The sequence below is a fragment of the Rhinopithecus roxellana genome, chromosome 8, assembly GCF_007565055.1.
Source record: "Rhinopithecus roxellana isolate Shanxi Qingling chromosome 8, ASM756505v1, whole genome shotgun sequence".
Classification (NCBI taxonomy): Eukaryota; Metazoa; Chordata; class Mammalia; order Primates; family Cercopithecidae; genus Rhinopithecus; species Rhinopithecus roxellana.
The window spans coordinates 937,936-959,894 of NC_044556.1; the positions used below are offsets into that span (position 1 = coordinate 937,936).

General features: G+C 46.4%; 1 protein-coding gene across 3 annotated transcripts; it reads right to left on the minus strand.

The window, feature by feature from the left end:
• Positions 1-271: 271 nt before the first annotated feature.
• On the minus strand, positions 272-21,662 carry LOC104661014 (cytochrome P450 4F3). Of its 3 annotated transcripts, none has more exons than XM_010361514.2 (13): positions 21,533-21,662; positions 20,846-21,044; positions 18,288-18,432; positions 15,295-15,348; positions 15,076-15,203; positions 13,149-13,270; positions 12,260-12,530; positions 10,127-10,193; positions 9,810-9,939; positions 1,644-1,777; positions 1,485-1,549; positions 1,221-1,303; positions 272-812 (listed from the first exon to the last, which is right to left on the minus strand). In XM_010361514.2, the coding sequence occupies exons 2-13, from the start codon at positions 21,041-21,043 to the stop codon at positions 647-649; spliced, it is 1,563 nt and encodes a 520-aa protein (XP_010359816.1). In that variant the 5' UTR covers position 21,044; positions 21,533-21,662; the 3' UTR covers positions 272-646. The 3 variants fall into 3 exon arrangements, with proteins under 3 accessions (XP_010359816.1, XP_010359821.1, XP_030791145.1); XM_010361519.2 differs by lacking the exon at positions 18,288-18,432 and adding an exon at positions 16,495-16,639 and having other exon boundaries at positions 21,533-21,661; XM_030935285.1 differs by lacking the exons at positions 15,295-15,348; positions 18,288-18,432; positions 21,533-21,662 and having other exon boundaries at positions 20,846-21,038.
• Positions 21,663-21,959: the final 297 nt, after the last annotated feature.

A 21,959-nucleotide genomic window follows, 5' to 3' on the forward strand; every position in this document is an offset into this window, starting at 1 on the left:
AGCATTTTTAGGTAGAATTCACATGAAAATCACCATTTCAACCATTCTAAAGTGTCCAATTCAACAGCGTTTAGTGCACTCACAATGTCGTGCTACCTTCGTCACTATCTAGGTCCGGAACATTTTCACCATCCCAGGAGGAAACCCCATCCTGATTAGCAGTCGCTCCTCAGTCCCACCTCCCCACAGCTGCTGAAAGCCACCAATCTGCTATACATCTCTTCAGATTGGCCTGTTCTGGAAATTTCATATAAAAGGACCACACACTGTGTGACCTTTTGCATCTGATGTCTTTCACTCAGTATCATGTATTCAAGGTTCATCCACAGTGTAGTAGGGATCACTGCTTCATTCCTTTTTATGGCTGTGTAATATTCCATTGTATGGATGGACCACATTTTGTTTATCCTTTCATCTGGTAATATACACCTTGGGGTTGTTTTCATCGTTTGGCCTCTGTGAATAGGGCTGCCATGAACATTCATGCACAAGCGTCTTTTTGTTTGAACACCTGTCTCAATTATTTTGAGTAGATATCTAGGATGGAATACAGGACTGTGGAATAGGGTCATAGGGTAAATTCTATGCTTCACTTTTGATGAATCAGGGGTCATTTTAATGGGGTCAGAGTGAGTCTCTGCAGAACTTAGTTCAGGGGCTCCACCCGCAGCCAAAGTCCGCCCTCTGCGCGCAGGACCAGCTCCGGCTTCCTGCGGGGTTCGGTGTGGTCCGGCAGGACGCGGAAGCGCAGCAGCGTGAGCGCCAGGACCACCTTCATCTCCGCCATCGCGAACGCCTGCCCGATGCAATTCCTTGGGGAGAGGAGTGGAAACCCTGACTGCACCCAGGAGCCCCATCCTGGCCCCCTCAAGCTGAAAACCTGGCCTGGGACACCCAACCCGGCCCAGGTCAGTTTGAGGATAGAGAAGGGGGTATCTGTGCCTGGATCCCCATGTGGGCTTGCATATCCTGCAAGCCTAGCCCAGCTCCAGCCCCCAGCCTAGACCAAGGTGGGGTGGGAGCAGGCTCTGAGCACACCACAGACCCTTCTAGGACCAACCCAACCCTACTCTATGGACCTTTTCCCATAAACTCCAGAGGAGGTGAGGGAAGGAGAGCTGGAACTCGGACCATCTACAACGTCCCCCTTCTCTCCACTGTCATGCCCAGACCCCTGCACCCATCAACCCGTCCCCACCTCAGACACAGGCCGCCCTTACCTGGGCCCTGCCGAGAAGGGAATAAAAGCCAGAGGTGACCTCTCCTTGATGTTCTCTGGGTCAAAGCGAAAGGGGTCGTAGACCTGGAAGTGAGACCAAGAGGGGTTGCTGGGTGGGGTCTCCCAGTCCACGACCCTTGAAGAGAGAGACAGTTGTGTGTGTCTTGGAGGGAGGCGATGTTGGATTCTCCTGATCAAAATCCTGCCCCCTCCTCTAGGAGTCTTGGAATGGACAAAAACAGAGGGAGGGAGGGGGGCCCCGCACCTCAGGGTCCGGCCACACAACTGGGTTGTGATGGGTTCCGAGAACACTGATGTGGCAGATAACACCTGTGGGAGAGAAGGGGGCCGTCAGGACAAGTGCCCCTGCCTGAGGGGCTCCTCTTCCTACCCAGGAGGCTCCTCCCCCTGAGGCTGTGGGCACCTTTGGGGATGACCCGGCCGTCTGGGAGCACAATGTCTTGGGTGCAGCAGCGGGAGATGGCAGGAACAGGGGGATGCAACCGCAGGCTCTCCTTGATGCACATGGTCAGGAAGGGCAGCTGGGCCAGGTCGTCCCTAAGGAAACACCCAGCCCCAATCCTTATCAAGGGAGCAAAGACACAACTATCAGCGTCTCTGTTTGCAAGTGAGATGTTTTCTCCCTGTAACGACATAAACTTTTTAAAAGAATTGTTACAACGTCGCAGGAATAAAAACAGTGTGGCACTGTTGCAGAAACAAGAAAATAGACCCATGGAACAGTGCAAAGAGCTCAGAAAAAGACATGAGAATAAGTGAAAACTTCACATTTGGTAAAGGGGCCCCCACCCACCCCAAACAAAATCCTGGGAAATGGATAGATTTTACAGTTGTGAAAGAAACATGTGAACCAACTTAAAGTCATAGAAATTAATCAAAAGTACCCTCCGAAAGTTAAAAGGCAATATTTTGCAACACAAGGCAGAAAAAAATCAATCTTAATACACATTCTTAAAATTAAATACTTTTAAACAGTCCAAAGAAAAAGAGGAAAAATAATAAGAAAGTCAGTTCCATAAAAAGAAAGCAAATAACATCAGCACGTGCAAGAGATGTTCAGTCTCACTGTTATTTTTTTAAATGTCCATCAAAAGAAGAAATATGAAGATTGGCCCAGATTTAAAATTTAGTAATACAATAGTACTATTGGTAAAGTTATGGGGAAGTTTGTGCCATAAAACTCAGCTAATAGTAAAGGACTTGCAATCATATTGTACAGCGGCTCATGCCTGTAATCCCAGTACTTTGGGAGACTGAGGCAGACAGATCGCCTGAGGTCAGGAGTTCGAGACCAGCCTGGCCAACATGGTGAAACCCCATCTCTACAAAAAAATTACCCAGGCATGGTGGTGGACACCTGTAATCCCAGCTACTCGGGAGGCTGAGGCAGGAGAAATGCTTGAACCTGGGAGGTGGAGATTGCAGTGAGCTGAGATCACACTATTGCACTACAGCCTGGGCAACAAGAATGAAAGTGTCTCAAAAAAAAATAATTGTACAGTGCAAATGGTCTTTGATTCAGCAATTGCACTTTAGAGAATTTGTCCTGCAGTGATGCTTATACATATAAGGAATGGTCACTGTGCACACATGCTGACTGCATCACATCCAGTTTAGCAAAAGTTTGGAGACAAGCCAAATACACATCGATGAGAAAATGTTTAGATAAACAGCCACACAATGGAACACTATATAGCTACACAAAAGGAGGAAATAGGGATCACTAGTCTCATCACATACTGCAGGTTAGAAGGTAAATCAGCACAGACACTCAGGAAGGCAAATTGGAAATATCTACTATAATTGAAAATGTTTAATGTCCTCTTCAACATAGAAATGAGCTGAATAAACTATACAGCACTCAGAAAAAAATAGCATTAAGGCACCCTGTTGAGTGAAGAAAAGTTACAAATATATACATAAGTTCATGTAAAACAGTAAGAAGTATATGGATATATATTTACAAAAATGAATGATTCATAGATAGATGATGGAGAGATAGATGATTGATGGATAGATAGATAGATGATAAATAGATGATATAGATAGATACATAGATAATATGTAGATCGATAAGTAGAGATAGATAATAGAAGATAGAGACACTGGCCGGGCACGGTGGCTCAAGCCTGTAATTCCAGCACTTTGGGAGGCCGAGACGGGTGGATCACGAGGTCAGGAGATCGAGACCATCCTGGCTAACATGGTGAAACCCCGTCTCTACAAAAAAAAAAAAATACAAAAAACTAGCCGGGCGAGGTGGCGGGCGCCTGTAGTCCCAGCTACTCGGGAGGCTGAGGCAGGAGAATGGCGGGAACCCAGGAGGCGGAGCTTGCAGTGAGCTGAGATCTGGCCACTGCACTCCAGCCTGGGCGACAGAGCGAGACTCCGTCTCAAAAAAAAAAAAAGAAGATAGAGACATAGTTACGTAGATAGATACAGAGATAGATAGATAGATAGATAGATAGATAGATAGATAGATAGATAGATAGATAGATGACAAATCTATGGCTCTAGAGACACCTTTGAAGAATGAGAAAGGCTTAGGTGGGGTGGCAGGATTGTCAAGGAAAACCCTAGTCTTATTTGTAATGTCTCATTTGGTGCAAGAAGAACTCTTTTGTATCATTTGTTTTGTAACTTAATGCTCTTTTCCCATGTGGTGTATATATATACACAATGGAATCCCATTTAGCCTTTAAAAAAGAAAAAATTATCTCATTTACCACAACATGGAAGAACCTGGAGGAACTTATGCTAAGTGAAGTAAGCCAGGTGCAGAAACACAAACACACATGATCTTACTTTTCTTGGCTAAATAATCTTATCTTACTTATCTTGACTAAAATAGTCAAGCTCATAGAAATAGGAATAGAACAGTGGTTACCAGAGGCCAGGGCTGGGGGAGGGACAGAGAAGGGTGAAATGTTGGTCAAAGGGTAGAAGCTTCAGTTAAACAACAGGAATAAGTTTTTGAGATCTGCTGCACAGCCAGGTGTCTTTAGTAAACAATGTATTGTATTAGTTGAAATTGCTAAGAAAGTGAACTTCAAATGTACTCAACACAAAAATGATAAATACATGAAATGATGGATTTGTTCATTACCTCGATTTAATAATTTCAGGTTGTATATCATATATATCATATATCATACATATATCATATACATATATCAAAGTATCTATCTATCCATCAATCATCTATCTCTCCATCATCCACCTATAAATCATTCATTTTTATAAACATGTATCCACATACTTTTTGCTGTTTTACATGTACTTATGCATATATTTGTAACTTTTTTTCACTCAACAGGGTGCCTTAATGCTGTTTTTTCTGAGTGCTGTATAGTTTATTCAGCTCATTTCTATGTTGATATATGTATACGTATATCATATATATATCATAACATCATATTGTACCTGTAAACATATATAATTAAAACTTGTCGAAGACAAAGAACAAATTTAAAAACACTCATTTTCCAAAATTTTATATATATATATATATATGTATATATATATATATATATTTTTTTTTTTTTTTTTTGAGACGGAGTTTCGCTCCGTTGCCCAGGCCGGAGTGCAGTGGCCAGATCTCAGCTCACTGCAAGCTCTGCCTCCCGGGTTTACGCCATTCTCCTGCCTCAGCCTCCTGAGTAGCTGGGACTACAGGCACCCGCCACCACGCCCGGCTAGTTTTTTGTATTTTTTTAGTAGAGGTGGCGTTTTACCGTGTTAGCCAGGATGGTCTCAATCTCCTGACCTCGTGATCCGCCCGTCTCGGCCTCCCAAAGTGCTGGGATTACAGGTTTGAGCCACCACGCCCGGCCTAAAATTTATATTTTAAGAAAAGTAAAAGATCTCAGAGATAATATGTAGACCTGTGTCTATTTTGTGAACTTTCATTTACAAAGAAAAGCACAGTACGTGTTCATATAAATAAAAGTCACAGTGTGAGTTCATATAAATGTGGCGTCGGGATAGCCATTTTCTAGAAGAATACACAGAAAACTGTTGGCTGTAGTCACCGCTAAGGTGGAGCTTAAAAAGGAACTTCATTTTTGTCATAAAGTCTTTTGACCATTTTTTTTAACTACACATATAATTTTGCTTGAAATCTTGGCTTTATACTCCAAGACTTGGGTCTGGGCAAAGATTTTCTATGTAAGACCTCAAAAGCACAGGCAATAGAGAAATGAGATTATATCAAAGGCAAAAGCTTCTGCACAGCAAGGGAAACAATCAACAAAGTGAAGCATCAACCCACAGAATGGCAGAAAATACAAATTACCCATCTGGCAAGCGATTAATAACCAGAATATATAAGCAGCTCAAACAACTCAATAGGAAAAGTAACCAAATTATCTGATTTTTAAATGGACAAAAGATCTGAATAGACATTTCTTAAAAGAAGACATACAAATGGCCAATAGGTAGATGGAAAAATGCTCAATGTCACTAATCTTCAGAGAAATGCAAATCAAAACCACAATGAGATATTGTCTCATCCCAGTTAAAATGGCTTTTATCAAAAAGACAGGCAATGATAGATGCTGGTGAGGACATGGAGAAAGGGGTACTCTCACACACTGTGGGTGGGAATATAAATTAGTGTAGCCACTGCAGAGAACAGCACAAAGGTTCCTTAAGAAACTAAAACTAGACATGAAGTCCTTGCCCATGCCTATGTCCTGAATGGTACTACCTAGATTTTCTTCTAGGGTTTTTATGGTATTAGGTCTAACATTTAAGTCTCTAATCCATCTTGAATTAATCTTCGTATAAGGAGTAAGGAAAGGATCCAGTTTCAGCTTTCTACTTATGGCTAGCCAATTTTCCCAGCACCATTTATTAAATAGGGAATCCTTTCCCCATTTCTTGTTTCTCTCAGGTTTGTCAAAGATCAGATGGCTGTAGACGTGTGGTATTATTTCTGAGGACTCTGTTCTGTTCCATTGGTCTATATCTCTGTTTTGGTACCAGTACCATGCTGTTTTGATTACTGTAGCCTTGTAGTATAGTTTGAAGTCAGGTAGCGTGACGCCTCCAGCTTTGTCCTTTTGACTTAGGATTGTCTTGGCAATGCGGGCTCTTTTTTGGTTCCATATGAACTTTAAAGCAGTTTTTTCCAATTCTGTGAAGAAACTCATTGGTAGCTTGATGGGGATGGCATTGAATCTATAAATAACCTTGGGCAGTATGGCCATTTTCACGATATTGATTCTTCCTATCCATGAGCATGGTATGTTCTTCCATTTGTTTGTGTCCTCTTTTATTTCACTGAGCAGTGGTTTGTAGCTCTCCTTGAAGAGGTCCTTGACATCCCTTGTAAGTTGGATTCCTAGGTATTTTATTCTCTTTGAAGCAATTGTGAATGGAAGTTCATTCATGATTTGGCTCTCTGTTTGTCTGTTATTGGTGTATAAGAATGCTTGTGATTTTTGCACATTAATTTTGTATCCTGAGACTTTGCTGAAGTTGCAGCAAAAGCCAAAATTGACAAATGGGATCTAATTAAACTAAAGAGCTTCTGCACAGCAAAAGAAACTACCATCAGAGTGAACAGGCAACCTACAGAATGGGAGAAAATTTTTGCAATCTACTCATCTGACAAAGGGCTAATATCCAGAATCTACAAAGAACTCAAACAAATATACAAGAAAAAAACAAACAACCCCATCAAAAAGTGGGCAAAGGATATGAACAGACATTTCTCAAAAGAAGACATTCATACAGCCAACAGACACATGAAAAAATGCTCATCATCACTCGCCATCAGAGAAATGCAAATCAAAACCACAATGAGATACCATCTCACACCAGTTAGAATGGCAATCATTAAAAAATCAGGAAACAACAGGTGTTGGAGAGGATGTGGAGAAATAGGAACACTTTTACACTGTTGGTGGGATTGTAAGCTAGTTCAACCATTATGGAAAACAGTATGGCAATTCCTCAAGGATCTAGAACTAGATGTACCATATGACCCAGCCATCCCACTACTGGGTATATACCCAAAGGATTATAAATTATTCTACTACAAAGACACATGCACACGTATGTTTATTGTGGCACTATTCACAATAGCAAAGACTTGGAATCAACCCAAATGTCCATCTGTGACAGACTGGATTAAGAAAATGTGGTACATATACACCATGGAATACTATGCAGCCATAAAAAAGGATGAGTTTGCGTCCTTTGTAGGGACATGGATGCAGCAGGAAACCATCATTCTTAGCAAACTATCACAAGAAGAGAAAACCAAGCACCGCATGTTCTCACTCATAGGTGGGAACTGAACAATGAGATCACTTGGACTCGGGACGGGGAACATCACACACTGGGGCCTATCATGGGGAGGGAGGAGGGGGGAGGGATTCCATTGGGGAGTTATACATGATATAAATGATGAATTGATGGGTGCTGACTAGTTGATGGGTGCAGCACACCAACATGGCACAAGTATACATATGTAACAAACCTGCACGTTATGCACATGTACCCTAGAACTTGAAATATAATAAAAATAAATAAATAAATAAATAAAAGAAAAAAAATTACAGACATCCAAATACTAAAAATAAAAGCTACATTTAAATATCAAAAAAAAGAAGAAAAAAAAGAAACTAAAACTAGAACTACCGTATAACCCAGAAAATCCACTACTGAAAAGAAAGACAAGAAATTTCTATCCCAAAGAAAGAAAATGAATCTGTTGAAGAGATATCTGTACTTCTGTGTTTATTGCAGCACTATTCACAGCAGCCAAAATATGGATTCGACCTAAGTGTCCATCAATAGATGAATGGATAAAGAAAATGTAGTGTGTATACACAATGGAATACTATTCAGTCATTTAAAAGACTGAAATTTTGTCATCTGTGGCAACACGGATGGAACTGGAGGTCATTGTGGTAAGTAAATAAGCCAAAAACAGAAAGACAAATATCGCATGTTCTCACTCATATGTGGGAGCTGAAAAAGTGGATCTCATGAAAAAAGAAGATAGGTTGGCAGAGGGGAGGGAAGGATGAGAAAAAGTTGATTAATGGGTACAAAGATGAGGTTTGACAGGAGAAATGAGACCTAGCACTCGAGAGATCACTGGGTTCACTATAGTTTACAGTATGTACTCTACATTCCAAAATAGTTTGCTTGTGTTAGTTACGTTTCTAACATAAAGGAAAGACAAACATTTCAAGCGATGGATATCCCAAGTACACTGACTTGATCTTTATCAATTATATGCATGCATTAGATTATCACATTTCAAAACTATGTACATCTATTATGCATCAATAAAAATATGTTTTAAAAAATAAAACTGCAAAAATATTCTTTATTTTAAAAGCATAAAAATATTTATTCCCCTCCCAGGACTGCCGTGCTGGGCAAAGGCGTGGACGGGAGGACACTGAATCCAAGATACCCATCCATTCCAGTGCTTCCTCTCCTTCCTCCAGCCCCTGGCCTGGCTCAGGCCTTAGAATGTCCCCACTGTGCCCTCATTCTATAGCTGGTCCTCTCCAGTACGCCCTCCACATTAGCCCTAGAAAGATCTTCCTGGTACCCAGATGTGACCTGTCCCTCCCCTGCTCAAACACTTCTCATGGCTCCCTATTGCCCTTGGGCTAAAACTGAATCCATTAACATTTTCCCCGAGGCTTCCACAGCCAGCCCCTGTTACCATTTCCAGTTTTATCATCTCACTACAACTCAGTCTCTCCCCCTCTCTCCCCTTCTCCTTTCTGTCCTGACTCTCTCTCTCTCTCTCTCTCCTCTCTCTCTTCCCCCCCGAAGACCCCAGGTGGTCTTCTTGACCTAGAGCACTGCTCCCCAAATGTACCCAATTATCGACTGATCATTATTCAGGCTCTCAACTGAGACACTTTCTATACCCCGCTAGTCCTGCTTCTCTTACTGTAAGCCCCATCCCTGCCCACGTGGCTGGGAGTGTCCTGCCCAGGGACAGTTCCCCCATCAGGCTGGGAGCACCTGGAAAACAGATCTCTGGGCTGGGTCCTTCCCAGGTCTCCAGAGCACAGAAAGATGCTGTGCACAGATGTGGGGGTGGGAATGCAGTGTGGGAGCGTTTGCTGAATGAGGACGGGACAGATGAACGATGCAGGTGTTCTGGACAAGAAAGGATGACTTTTACCCCCAGGTTTCCCTTATAAATCCCTGGACTGGACAGAAGGGTAGGAATTAGGGAACAGCAGAGCAAACATTCAACAACTGAAGATGTTTGAAAAAAATGATATTTCTGGGAGAAAAAGAAGAGAGTGGAGGGGAAGTTCATTTGCTGAACACGTGCTAAGTGGCATTATCTGTCCTCACATATCATCACCGGTTCTCTCAGAAGCCCAGGTCTTTCTGTTCTAAGGGCTGGTAACCTTTCCCCAGACAGTCAGGCTGGGTATTAAGTCCTGCCTGTGGTCCTCTGCTCCTATTCCCACTAAGCAACAGTGGAAAAATCAACAAAAACAACCCCTCCTCCCCTTCCCACTTGGGAAACAGAGTCAATGAGAGAGGCTCAGGAACAGCCACCAGCACCTGCACTCACCATTCAATCTCTTTAGGTTCACGGTCCTTCAGAAGCTCTTGCACCTCCTGCCGGCAGCGCTCCTGGTATTCCGGGTGCTTTGCAAGGTGGTACAGGACCCAGGAGAGACCACTGGCCGTGGTGTCATGGCCTGGGGGGCAGCAAAACAGGCTTGGGTCTCTGGGCTGCTTCAGCACCCGAGGGTGGACAGCAACCATGCATTTTGGGCCTCAGGGAAGATTGGGAAAGGCGGATGGGAAGTATGAGGGGCCCACCCACCCTGTTCCTGGAATGAAGAGATCCAAGTCCCCACTCTAGCCCCACACGGGGGCCCTCACCCTCAAACATAAAGGTGTCAGCTTCTGCTCTTATGTCCTCATCAGACAACTTCTTCCCATCTTCATCCTGGAGAGAAGGCAATCATTCCCCAACCCCCACCCCCATAAAAAGTCACACTACCTCTGAGGGCTCTTGAGTCTAATCTGAGACAAGCTCTGAAGATTCATCCTCTTTCCAGAAACCCAAGCCCATCTTGCACTCCTAGATCCCTATTGGTCACCATGGCCAGAGCCCCAACCCCATGGACTTCCTCCCGGCTTCCTTGCCTTTCCTTTGGTCCCTAGTGGGAAGACTCAATGACCCACGGATGCTTTCATGTTTCTGCATAATGAAAACTTTCTGAGAAAAAGTTGCTGGCAACCCGGGTTACGGGATAATTAAATGGCAATTTGCTTTGGAAATTAGAGATTAAGTATTGCTTCAAAGATATTTGCCCACATTCTACAGTGGTAAATGAATCTTATCTCCCTGGAGATATTTGAGTTGTAAGTCTATGGAATATGGCATCCAGAACAAAGCACATAATCTCTCACAAAGCTGGTGCCCTCTCCCTTTTTTCCTCTCGCTCTCTCTCTCTTTCTCTCTCTCTCTCACACGCTCTCTCTCTCTCTCTCTCTCTCTCTCTGTAGAAATTGTGCTGGAACTCATAATGTAGGGTGCCTCTCCTAGGGTACAAACTCTGCTGCACATACAGGTGAAAACATTGCATTGCCCTTGGAGGACTTTGACTTGGGGGTGGAAAGTCAGTGCCACAATCCTACTCTGGCTGATAGTATTGCCGTGAGTAAGAGATGGGCTGCTCTGATTCAGAGGTTTAATGCGTCTGTCATAATAGAAATGCACATAGACAAAGACATAGACACACAGATGTAGACACAGACACACATAGATAAAGTCATAGACTTAGACACACAGACACACAAATACACATAAACGTAGACATAAACAAAGACATAGACATAGACATAGAAACATCCACAGACACAAATACTCGTAGACATAAACATGGACAGACAAAAACAGACACAGGCACACAGGCACAGTCAAAGACAAAAATATGGCCGGGCGCGGTGGCTCACACCTGTAATCCCAGCACTGAGGGAGGCGAAGACGGGCAGATCACGAGGTCAGGAGTTTGAGACTAAAAATAGTGAAACTCCCTCTCAACTAAAATTACAAAAAAATTAGCCTGGCATGGTGGTGGGTGCCTCTAATCCCAGCTACTCGGGAGGCTGAGGCAGGAGAATCATTTGAACCCAGGAGGTGGAGGTTGCAGTGAGCCGAAATCGCGCCATTGCACTGCAGCCTGGGTGATAGAGTGAGACTCCGTCAAAAACAGGAAAAGGGAAAAGAAGGCAGGAAGGAAGGCAGGAAGGAAGGCAGGCAGGCAGGCAGGCAGGAAGGAAGGAAGGAAGGAAGGGGAAGGAAGGAAGGAAGGGGAAGGAAGGAAGGAAGGAAAGAAAGGAAAGAAAGGAAAGAAAGGAAGGAAGGAAGGAAAGAAAGAAAGGAAGGAAGGAAGGAAGGAAGAGAGAGAGAGAGAGAAAGAAAGAAAGAAAGAAAGAAAGAAAGAAAGAAAGAAAGAGAGAGAGAGAGAGAGAGAGAAGAGAGAAGAAAGAAGAAAGAAGAAAGAAAGAAAGAAAGAAAGAAAGAAAGAAAGAAAGAAAGAAAGAAAGAAGAAAGAAGAAAGGTAAAAACATAGACAAAGACAAAGACACAGATACAGACAAAGACGTACGGATATGGCCAATGACAAAGACAAAGACATACACACAGTCACAGTCATAGACAGAGACACAAACTCAGAGACAAAGATATAGAAAGACATAGGCAAAAACATAAACATAGATCCAGACATAGACATAGATGTAGATGTACATATTTAAATGTGGCCAATTAACTCATTAGCTTGTAAATAGAGCAAACTCTCAGACTTGTCAGTTTCAAACCTAGCAGCTCCCTGCTATGTGCACTCCACAGAGTCATCTCCAAAACCTATCTCTGCCTGTCCCTCTCTTCCTCAATCACCTTCCATGGCTCCCTAGTGCCCTCTGGATCAAGTTCAACTTCTTTCATCTGACATTTCACATGAAGCTCCCTTCTACTTCTTGAATTCAGATCCCAGAGAAGCCCACCTTGCTCAGCAGGAGCACATCAATGAAGTCCAAAGTCTTGGATTTGGCCTTGGCTTGGAGGAAGTCATCAACACCCTGGCTAGGAAGGGTGCGGCGCCGCTCCTGGATGACAGCGTCTGTGAAGTCATGCACCAGGCGGCAGGCCCTCCGGAAACGCTGCCCATCATGGGTGAGATAATACAGGAAGTCTATGTACAGGAAGAACTGCTGGTGTCTTTTTACCACAAGGGCACTGAGCTCCAAGATGGCGGCAATATATTCACTGGGCTTCCTGCAGCATAAAGGCAGAAAGGGAGAAAACAATTTAATACACCTGAAGCCCCAGGAGCACCTCCCACCAGCAGCCAGGAGCTACCTCCTATCAGTAAACGGAGTATCCAGGAACAAATGACCCCACAGATACAGGGTGGGGATCAGCACGAAATCAACTCTCCAGGCTCTCTTTTCTCTCCCTGTATCCAATCTCTGTGACATGCCTCCATGCCGCTAGGCACCTGGAGGATAGTTTGCACATTATGCTCCTATTCTCTCTCTCCCTCCCAGTATACAGTCTTGCCCCTTCTCCTTCCTGAAGCTGTCCACAAAGCTCGGACTTTATGCTCCTCCAACTAGTGCATGGTCCAGCTTCCACCCTAGCTTCTTAACTCCATTTAGTGCTACATTACAGTCAGTCCCTGACAGAGACCCGCTCTGACCACACCCACCAGTTCGAACCCTTTTAATGAGTCCCTAGAAACCTCAAGATAAAATTTATACCAGTCCTTCAATGATCAGGTATAACAAAACTCCTCCAGGAAAGTTTGTCTGATTTCCCTGCTCAGTCCTCCCTCCCCCACCTATCCACCTTGGGTCCACGGCCCAAGATCCCAGACCCTGGGCAAGAACTTACTCCTGACAATGGCTGTCAAAGCTGAAGACACATTTCTGCAGACTGTCCAAGGTCATGAGGCTGATGTGCTCAAACATGTCCAGACGGGCACTGCCCTCTGAGGCCAGGAGCTGCCACTTGGCCTAGCCAGAGAAGGGGACAGAGCTGGGGCAGGCTTCTTGCTCCCTTGAGCACCTCTCCAACCCCAACCATCAAGATGCACTCCCCAGAATAAGCCTCTTCATTTTTTCCCCTAGGACCCCTCCCCAGGGAGGACCAGGTTATGGTGCAAGCAAAAGCTGTTACTATTAAGAGATGAAGACCCAAGATTGGGAGTTAGGAGACCTAGGTTCAAGTTTCAGCTCTGGCTCCTGTGCTCTGTGTGCCATTAGTCAATTCACTACCCTCCCCTGTATCTTCAGGAACAGTTAAGATGATGTGCTTTGGAGCCATATAATTCACGTTAGAAACTCTGCTTCACCACGCCAAGCTCACTCATTAGCTGGGTGAACTTGGATTAGCCCTCTAATCTCTCAGACCTGCAGTTTCATCATCTGCCATGGGGCAGAAACACATCATCTCTCCTTCACAGAGTTCTTAAAATCAAATTAGACAATATATACTCATGTCATGGAATGGGCACATGGCATTGTTTCTGGCATATGGTGAGTGCTTGATAAATGTTGGGTTTCCTCATCTGCATTGTTATAAATTGATTACCAAAACATCCCTATGTTTGTAGAGGTAGTCCTCCATGAGTCCTGAGCACCCTTTCTGGGCATGTCACAAATGCAAGACACTGATGTTCTTAACTTAAAAATTTTCTCAGAGTTGTGTTTGCAGAAAATAACTTTGAGGATATGCTGCTTCTGCTTGCTATAAAAACAGATTCCTAAGCCTAACGCCCCTTCCCTGTAATGCAGTATATGATGTCAGCAGGCATTTATAGAAGCCCACCTGTGTCAGCCCATGGGATTGGAGAGGCTTGGAGAAGAAATGCAATCTAACAAGAAACACATACTCCTCTCTGTTTCATGAATAGTAAAACTATCCTTTGTCTCTGACCCAGGAGTTTCTTGTTCTTCCAGAAGAATTTATGAAACAGTAACTAGCTTAACATCAATTTTAAAGTTAAAAAAAATCTAAACACTTCACAAAACTTTTGCTCCAATTCTTCCCTTCTCCTCATGTCCACACCCTTTGCAATGTGGTTTTTCAGCAACTCCCAATAATAGAGCCTATTTTACCGCCCCCCCCCCCCCCCCCATTGATTCTGTGTTGGACTATTGGCTTTTGATGTCAAAATACAATGCGGTAAAAATGATGAGGTGATAACTAATGAAGTTAAGCCTCATCTTACTCCCTGGAACCCTGTCTGCATTGTAAACCATGGGGCGCCTTCTGGAGGGAGAGAATCAGATGGAAGGAACATCCAGGGGTCCCAGCTGAAGCCAGCCAAAACCCAAACATGTGAGAGAACTCGGCCAACACCTGCAAGGCTGCCTACATGACCCCAGGCTGCTCTTGTACCACGAGTGATCCCTTCCATCCACGTCCAGAAGAACCCACCAAATGTCCCACAGACTTATCGGCATTCATAAACCTTTATTGCTTTAAACCAATGAGCTTTCAAGTTGTTTCTTACCAGCAACAGCTACTATGCAATTGTCGTCATGACCCTCTTGAGTTTACAGGGCTTGGGTGACGGAAACATAGAAACGACACCTTCTGGGCACCTACTATGCACCGGGGTCATGACTCCATTACATCACCTTGACCGTCTTTTAAGTAGGGATTATTAGCCCCATTCTACAGATGAGGAAACCAAAGCTCAGAGAAGAAGAGCAATGACCCAATGGCACGAGCAGAGCCAAAATTCCAGACCAGATCTGTCTGTGGTCCCTCCACCCCAAGGCTGCAGCTGGGACCTTGGCTTCAAATAACTCACATGCATGATGTTCACACTCTCATTGAAAATCTTCATATAGGGCTTCAGGATGTTGAAATGGAAGGCAGGTGTCAGCATCCGACGGTGGCGGCTCCACTTGTCACCAGCACTCAGCAGGAGCCCATCTCCTAGCAGTGCAGCCAAGGGCCATGGGCAAGGGCGTCTCCCTCCCCTGGCCCTCCAGGTTGTTCCCAACCCTGTTCACCTGCAGATACTCACCCAGCCAGGGCTTCAGGAAGCTGTAGAAGACCTTATCCTTTGGTACAATGTTGGCTGACATAAATGAGGATAATCAGGGGCCATGGAGGCAGGTGAAGGAGGAACTTTGGGGGTGGGGGGAGGCTCCCAGCAAGAGGTTTGCATTTCTCCCCTCCAAGCCCCACATAGCAGGAAGGGGGCCAAGGGCAGAGGAAGAAGGGAGGATGGGGGAGGGGAAGGAAGACCAGACCAGGCTGCGGTAGCACAGTACAACAATGACACTGCTTAACCTGGCACGGAGAAGCTATGTTGGGGCTCCAACATGCCTTGACATGCCTCCTACATGACCCAACATTTTCCTCAACCCCTGAGCACAGCTCAGCACTCTACAGAATGCCTTCACAAGGACCTAGGACACCCTGTCTGCCCCAGCATTCTCTGGCATCTCCTGGCATGGCATCTTCTGACATGGACCTGGACATGAGACATGACCCTGACATGTGTTCACATGTCCTGACATGGCCACAAAATACATGACAATTCCTAACATGAGACAGTATGCTCTAACATGCACATGAGACGGTCTAACATGACCTCAAAAGCGCGTTCCACATGCAAGCTCTGGGTTGAATATAAATATGGTACCTTTAACGTCCCACATATGATCCAGACTGTTCCTTAGGCATGACCCAAACATACTATAACACAGCCTCAGACAAGACTCAAATAATGTCTCAGACAGCTCACGTAGGGACCCTGGGTCCCAGACGTCACACAAGCCCCAAACATGGCCCAGATGTGACCAGCAGGAGAAAAACGACAATGTCAAACAGCACCTGAGACAAGAACCGAACAGGCCCTCACATGCCCCACATGTCCTTGGCCACAGATAAACCCCACATATGACCAGCTCTACATGGCCCCAGTTGGATTGATACACCAGATATAACCAGGTATAACATATTTCAGGTGTAACCAGGACCCACGTGTAAATATACACATGACAAGACATAGCCGTAGAGCAGACCTGTACAGCCATCATAGAGACACGACCCAGACATGAGCAAACTGGAACAGAGGTCAGACAGGTGGAAGTCCAGGGGAGAGGGAGGCAGTGGCATCTCCACCACCGCTCCTCCTGTCTGCATGTGGGCACGCGATCCACTGGAGGCAGCACAGAGACCCCAGCTGTGGGCAAGGCGTGGCCAGTGCAGTGTCTACCTGGAGCAAAGAGCACAGGCTTGATGTAGGTGGGGTGGAAGATGCGGACGATTGCGTGCCAGGGCCCCACCCACCAGCAGCACACATCACCAAAGGTGCACACCAGGCTTTGTATGTATAGGAGACCTTCCTCCGAGCTGTGAATCTGGAGAGAAAGACACAGGACCCAGTTCAAGCTCTCCTAGGCTGTGAGAGAGAAGGATCTGCAGGGAGGAGTTCGAGGCCCTCACCCTGAGATTTCAAGCAGCATCTCATCCTCCTCTCAGTGCTGAGCCCCCTCACCCCAGGGTTTCCTCCTCACATCCTCCACACAGGACTCTCCAGTCCTTCAGTTACACAGACAGAAAAGGTATTTCCCCATGTGAATCCACACACCATGTTCCCTGGGCTGGGCTTTCATTCATCCCATTTTCCAGATGAAGAGACTGAGGCTCTACATGATAAAGTCACTTGCCCATAGTCCCAGACCATGGCAAGCCTGAGGCCTGAGACTGGGTCTATCTGCACCCATGGTCTGAGTCCTTAACCATCAAACTTCTTTGTGCCCCTAAAACAGTAGCTCTGGAAAACCCAGGCCTGCCAAGACTGGGCAATCAGAGTCACAGGGTTTGGGTGAAAAATTGGTCCTGTGATCCAGGCCAGGACAAGTAAATCATGGACCTTTTCTGGGAACTCTGGGGGAAATGTGGGCTTTCCCATGAGAATTGAGCTTCTGGGACTCATTGTTGATGTCATGAGGGAAAGGTCGTCTTGAAAGGAAAAGTGGTGTGGAGAAAGCTAAAGCCAAGAGAGGAAGGCAGATTCCCAATGACATTGTTTGAGACCTGGATCCAGTCATGCCTAAAGGCCATCCTCCCTGGACTTTAAAATCAATAGATTCTCTTTCTTTGCTTAGACCACACCAGGTTGGGTTTCCACCACTCACAACTGAAAGAGACCTCAATAACCAGAGACAGCAGCTGGGAACCAGCCCAGAGTCACTCAGCATTTTGAGGCCAGAGCTTTCGTCTGTAGGATGCTGCCTGTTCCCCTGCTCAGCCTGGCCTGTCCAAGATGGGAAGCACAGGGGTCAAGGAGAGGGCCCCAAGTTGGGGTGGAGTCTCCTTTTGGAGATTCCCAGGGCCTAGAGCAGGAGAGCAATGAATTTAGGGCAGACAAACTACAGGATGGGGTAGAAGGACTTGACCCACACCAGAGGTGGACGTCGTGGAAATAACAGTCCAGATCCTCCACCAATTACAAATTCTCCTCATTGTTCTAGGCTTTGCGACAGGCAAGGTGATGCTAGACCTGGCAAGGAGCCTTGAATACTAACGATGCCCAATTGCATCACCCTGCACTCTCCTTTCAAACATTCCTACTCATTGTTCCAGACATGGCTCCAGTAACTCTTCCTCCACGAAGGCTTCCAGCCTGCCCCAGCAGACAACTTGCTCTTCTCTGGGCTATCATCCATCTCCCTCTGGCCCTTTCTTGACCCCATGAAGTTGGAAATGTCTCCATCCACATTCACCTCCTTAAACTTAGGGGTTCCTCCAGGACAGGGCCTTGGGTTGAGGTCTCTTGGGGCCCCAGGGCAGCCCAGAACACCAGGACAGGGTGTCAGAGGGCAATGGAGAGAGGAGATGCTGAGACAGGAATTGGTGAATACATGAAAGAAAGATGAAGATGGCTGAGAGAGAAGGAAAGGAGAGGTCAGAGTACTGCAGGGGTCAAACAGGAGCTTGGGGATAGAGGGACTTGCAGGCCTCAAATGCACCGCAGCACCCACCACCAAGTGTTCCAGGTGGTACCTGAGGCGTTGATGATAGATCGGATGAGGTTGGGGTGGCACAAACGGATGACGGGCATGATGGGGCCCATCCAGACCTTAAAGCCCTGGGGGTAGGTGGCCACCTGCTGAGTCAGGACCCTCATGCCCTGCTCCGTGGGGGTGACCTGCAAACAAGGCAGGGGCCGTCACCTCCTGTAATGGTTAATTCTAGGTGTCCACCTGACTGGGCTAAAGGATGCACAGATAGCTGATCATCTGTCTGCAAGGGTGTTTCCAGAAGAGACTGGCATTCCATTTGGTTAAACTGAGGAAGGAAAAACTACCCTCCCCAGTATGAGTAGAACTCATTCAATCTTTTGAGAGACCAGGTAGCACAAATAAGCAGAGGAAAGGCTAATTTGCTCTGTTCTGGGACTGGCACATCCATCTTCTCCTGCCCTTGGACATCAGAACTCCACCTTCTCAGGCCTTTGGACTCTGAGTTACACCACTAGTGTCTGTTTCTCCAGCCTGCGGACAGCAGACCATGAAGCATCTCAGCTTTCATAATCCTGTGAGCCAATTCCCATAATAAACTTCCTCTTTTATATATCTATCTACCTATCTATCATCTGTATACCTATCTACCTATCTGTCTACCTATCCACCTATTTACCTGCATACATATCTATCAATCTATCTACCTATCTATCTATTTATCTATCTATCTATCTATCTATCTATCTATCTATCTATCTATCTATCTATCTATCTATTCTATATACCTATGTTCCTATGTATCTGTCCATCTATCTAATCCATCCATCCATCCATTTATCTCATCTATCTATCTATCTATCTATCTATCTATCTATCTATCTATCTATCTATCTATCTATCCATTCATCCATCCTATCTGTGCATCCATTTATCCGGCTACCCTATTATCTACCTACCTACCTACCTACCTATCTATCTATTCATCTATCTGTGTATCTAATCTATTCATCCTGTCTAACCTTTCTATCTATATATCTATCTGCCCATCAATCCATCCATCCATCCATCTCATGTGTACATTCATCCACTTATCCATTCATACTATTATCTATCAATCATCTAGCTATCTATCCATTTATCTAATCTATCCATCCTACATATCTAATCTACCTATCTATCCACCTAATCTATCCATCCAATCTACTATTTTATGTATGTATTATCCATCCATCCATCCATCCATCCATCCATCCATCCATCCATCCAATCCATGCATCCATCTGTCCATCCATCCATCTATCCTGTTATCTATGTATGTATGTATGTATGTATGTATGTATCTATCTATCTATCTATCTATCTATCTATCTATCTATCTATCTACCCACCCACCTACTTATCCAGCCAGCCAGCCATCTATTCACCCTGTCTGTACATCCATCCATCTATCCTATTACCTATCTACCTGTCTACATTCTTCCTGCTCTATCTCTCTTGGGGCCACCTCCAAGTCCCAAGAGCGCATCCCAAGGCAGAAGGAAAAGGCACACTGTCTGCTCACAGAGGCCCAGTTAGCTTGAGAGGAAAGATTTTCTTGCTCTGGGAGTCATTTCAGCCCAGAGGCGGCCGTATGAGGAGGTCCTCACAGGGGAGATTTGTGGGGAGCAGTATGGCCTCAAGACATGTCCCTAAGGCTGGTCCTCACATCCCTTCACGCCCTGACTGGTTCCTCTGCCAGCCACACAGGTTCCAGTTCCTCCCATGGAGAAAGTTCTGCACACAGGGGACCTTCCCTTCTCAGCAGCCACTAGGGGAGCAGAGGTGACCAACTGTCCATCAGAATAGTGTCTCCCAAATGGGAGCAGCTTCTGCACCAGGCTCTGCGCTAGTGCATCCTGTGCACCCTCCCACTTCACCTGTGGACACACCCATCAATCCTGCCATTTGCAATGAGCAGATTGAGACCACGTTCCCCAAAGGGGAGAGCAGGTCTAAGTCAGAGGGCAAGGTCTGGGGGACGAGAAAGCTCAGGGAAGGCTTCTGAAAGGGGAAGTGAGTGGCCAACTTTTATGTGGGTTTGGCAACAGGACCCCATTGGGACATCTTACTGGGGAGGAACAAGATAAGAGGAAGGTGCCTCCGGATGTGGTGGAGGTGAGAGACAGCCCACACCTCTCCTCTGGCCCACCTGTACCCTCATAACAGGAAATAGGCCAGGCAGGGAGAGGACCCTGGACAGTGGGTGCAGGAGGCCTCGAGTCCAGCCATGGAGAATGTGGGAATGCCAGGGACTCGCCTCTCTGTGCAGCCAACCCTCTGTCCAGGAGCCCCGCAGAGGCCTCTCTCCACTAATGTGGGAAGACAGGCAGGAAAAGGATTCAATGCAGGCCAGGAGTGGGAGGACAAGGAGATGAGAAGGGTTTGGGTTGGCACAGCACAGAAATGAGTGAATAAGCAGAGGAATGAGTAAGATGCCTCCCCTGCTTCTCTGCCACCCCAGACCCCAGCCCACCCCTTCACCCCCACTCCCTAAGCCTCAGACCCCTCAGGAAGTCCATTCAGTGTGAGACTCCAGACCCATCCTGCTGCCACACTCACCAGGCCCAGGTGACCCAAGAACCAGTTCCGTTTCGGGGGTTGCGGGAAACATCGGAGGCGGCGGCAGTTGTCGTAGAAGGTGTAGGTCCAGGCCAGGACACAGGCCAGGAGCCAGGAGACCCCGATCAGCAGCAGGAGCAGCCACGGGGATACTGCCACTGGCCCGAGGCCCAGGGAGGACAGGCTCAGCTGTGGCATTCTGCAGGGCAGACGGGATGGTAGGTGAGGTCCTGAGGCCCAGGGAAGGGCCCAGGGAGCTCCAGGGACAGTGGAGAGAGGCAGGGATGGGCAGTACTGGAGGTAGAACAGGGAGAGTAAACACGGATGGATAAACAGGGCATGAGAGGTAAAGTCCAAAAAGGCCCAACCAAAACCAGCAGCCAAGTGACCTCCAGTTACCTGGTAAGCACTTAGATTGGGAGAGAGAGAGAGAGAGAGAGAGAGAGAGAGACTGACTGACTGATTAAAGCCCAGAAAGGCCCAGGCTGAATCATTGGGAGGTTGCCAGGGGCTTGGTTTCAGTTAGGAAACCACCCATCCTCCAGCCCAGCACCCAGGAGCTGCCTGGGCCTTGGGCAGCAGTGGAGAATGTGGGAAGGCCAGGGGCTCGCGCACTCAACCCCTTGCCCAGTGCCCCTCTCCATCACAGGCTAGGATGCCCCAGGCCCGCCACCCCCACCCTGGCACCTTCTGTCAGGAGCAGCTTGTCCCACACAACTTCCTCTCCCCTTCTTCTGAGAGGTTTCTGCCCCTGGCCCCTGATGTAGGGAGGGCTGTGGGAGGCTGGGTTGGGCTGGGCCGGGCCAACCAATCCCCACAGCCTGGGTGCTTCTCCCGTGTCTGGGCAGCCGACCAAAACCTAGGTGTGGGGGACCAGCTGGATGCAGAAGAACCAGCTTGGGTGACACAGCAAGGGCACTGGATCCTCAGGTCTCAGCACCTCCCACATAAGGTGAAGAGTAAACTGAGAGGGGTCAGATAGAGTTTCTACTGTGTGACACCTGCTCTTGAAGAGTGCCTACTGAGTGTGTGGCAGATAAAAGCATGAACTTGAGAGTTCAGGTGTCAAATGAGCCAGGCGAAGCCAAGCCTTGTTCCAGATCATCTCCTGTGC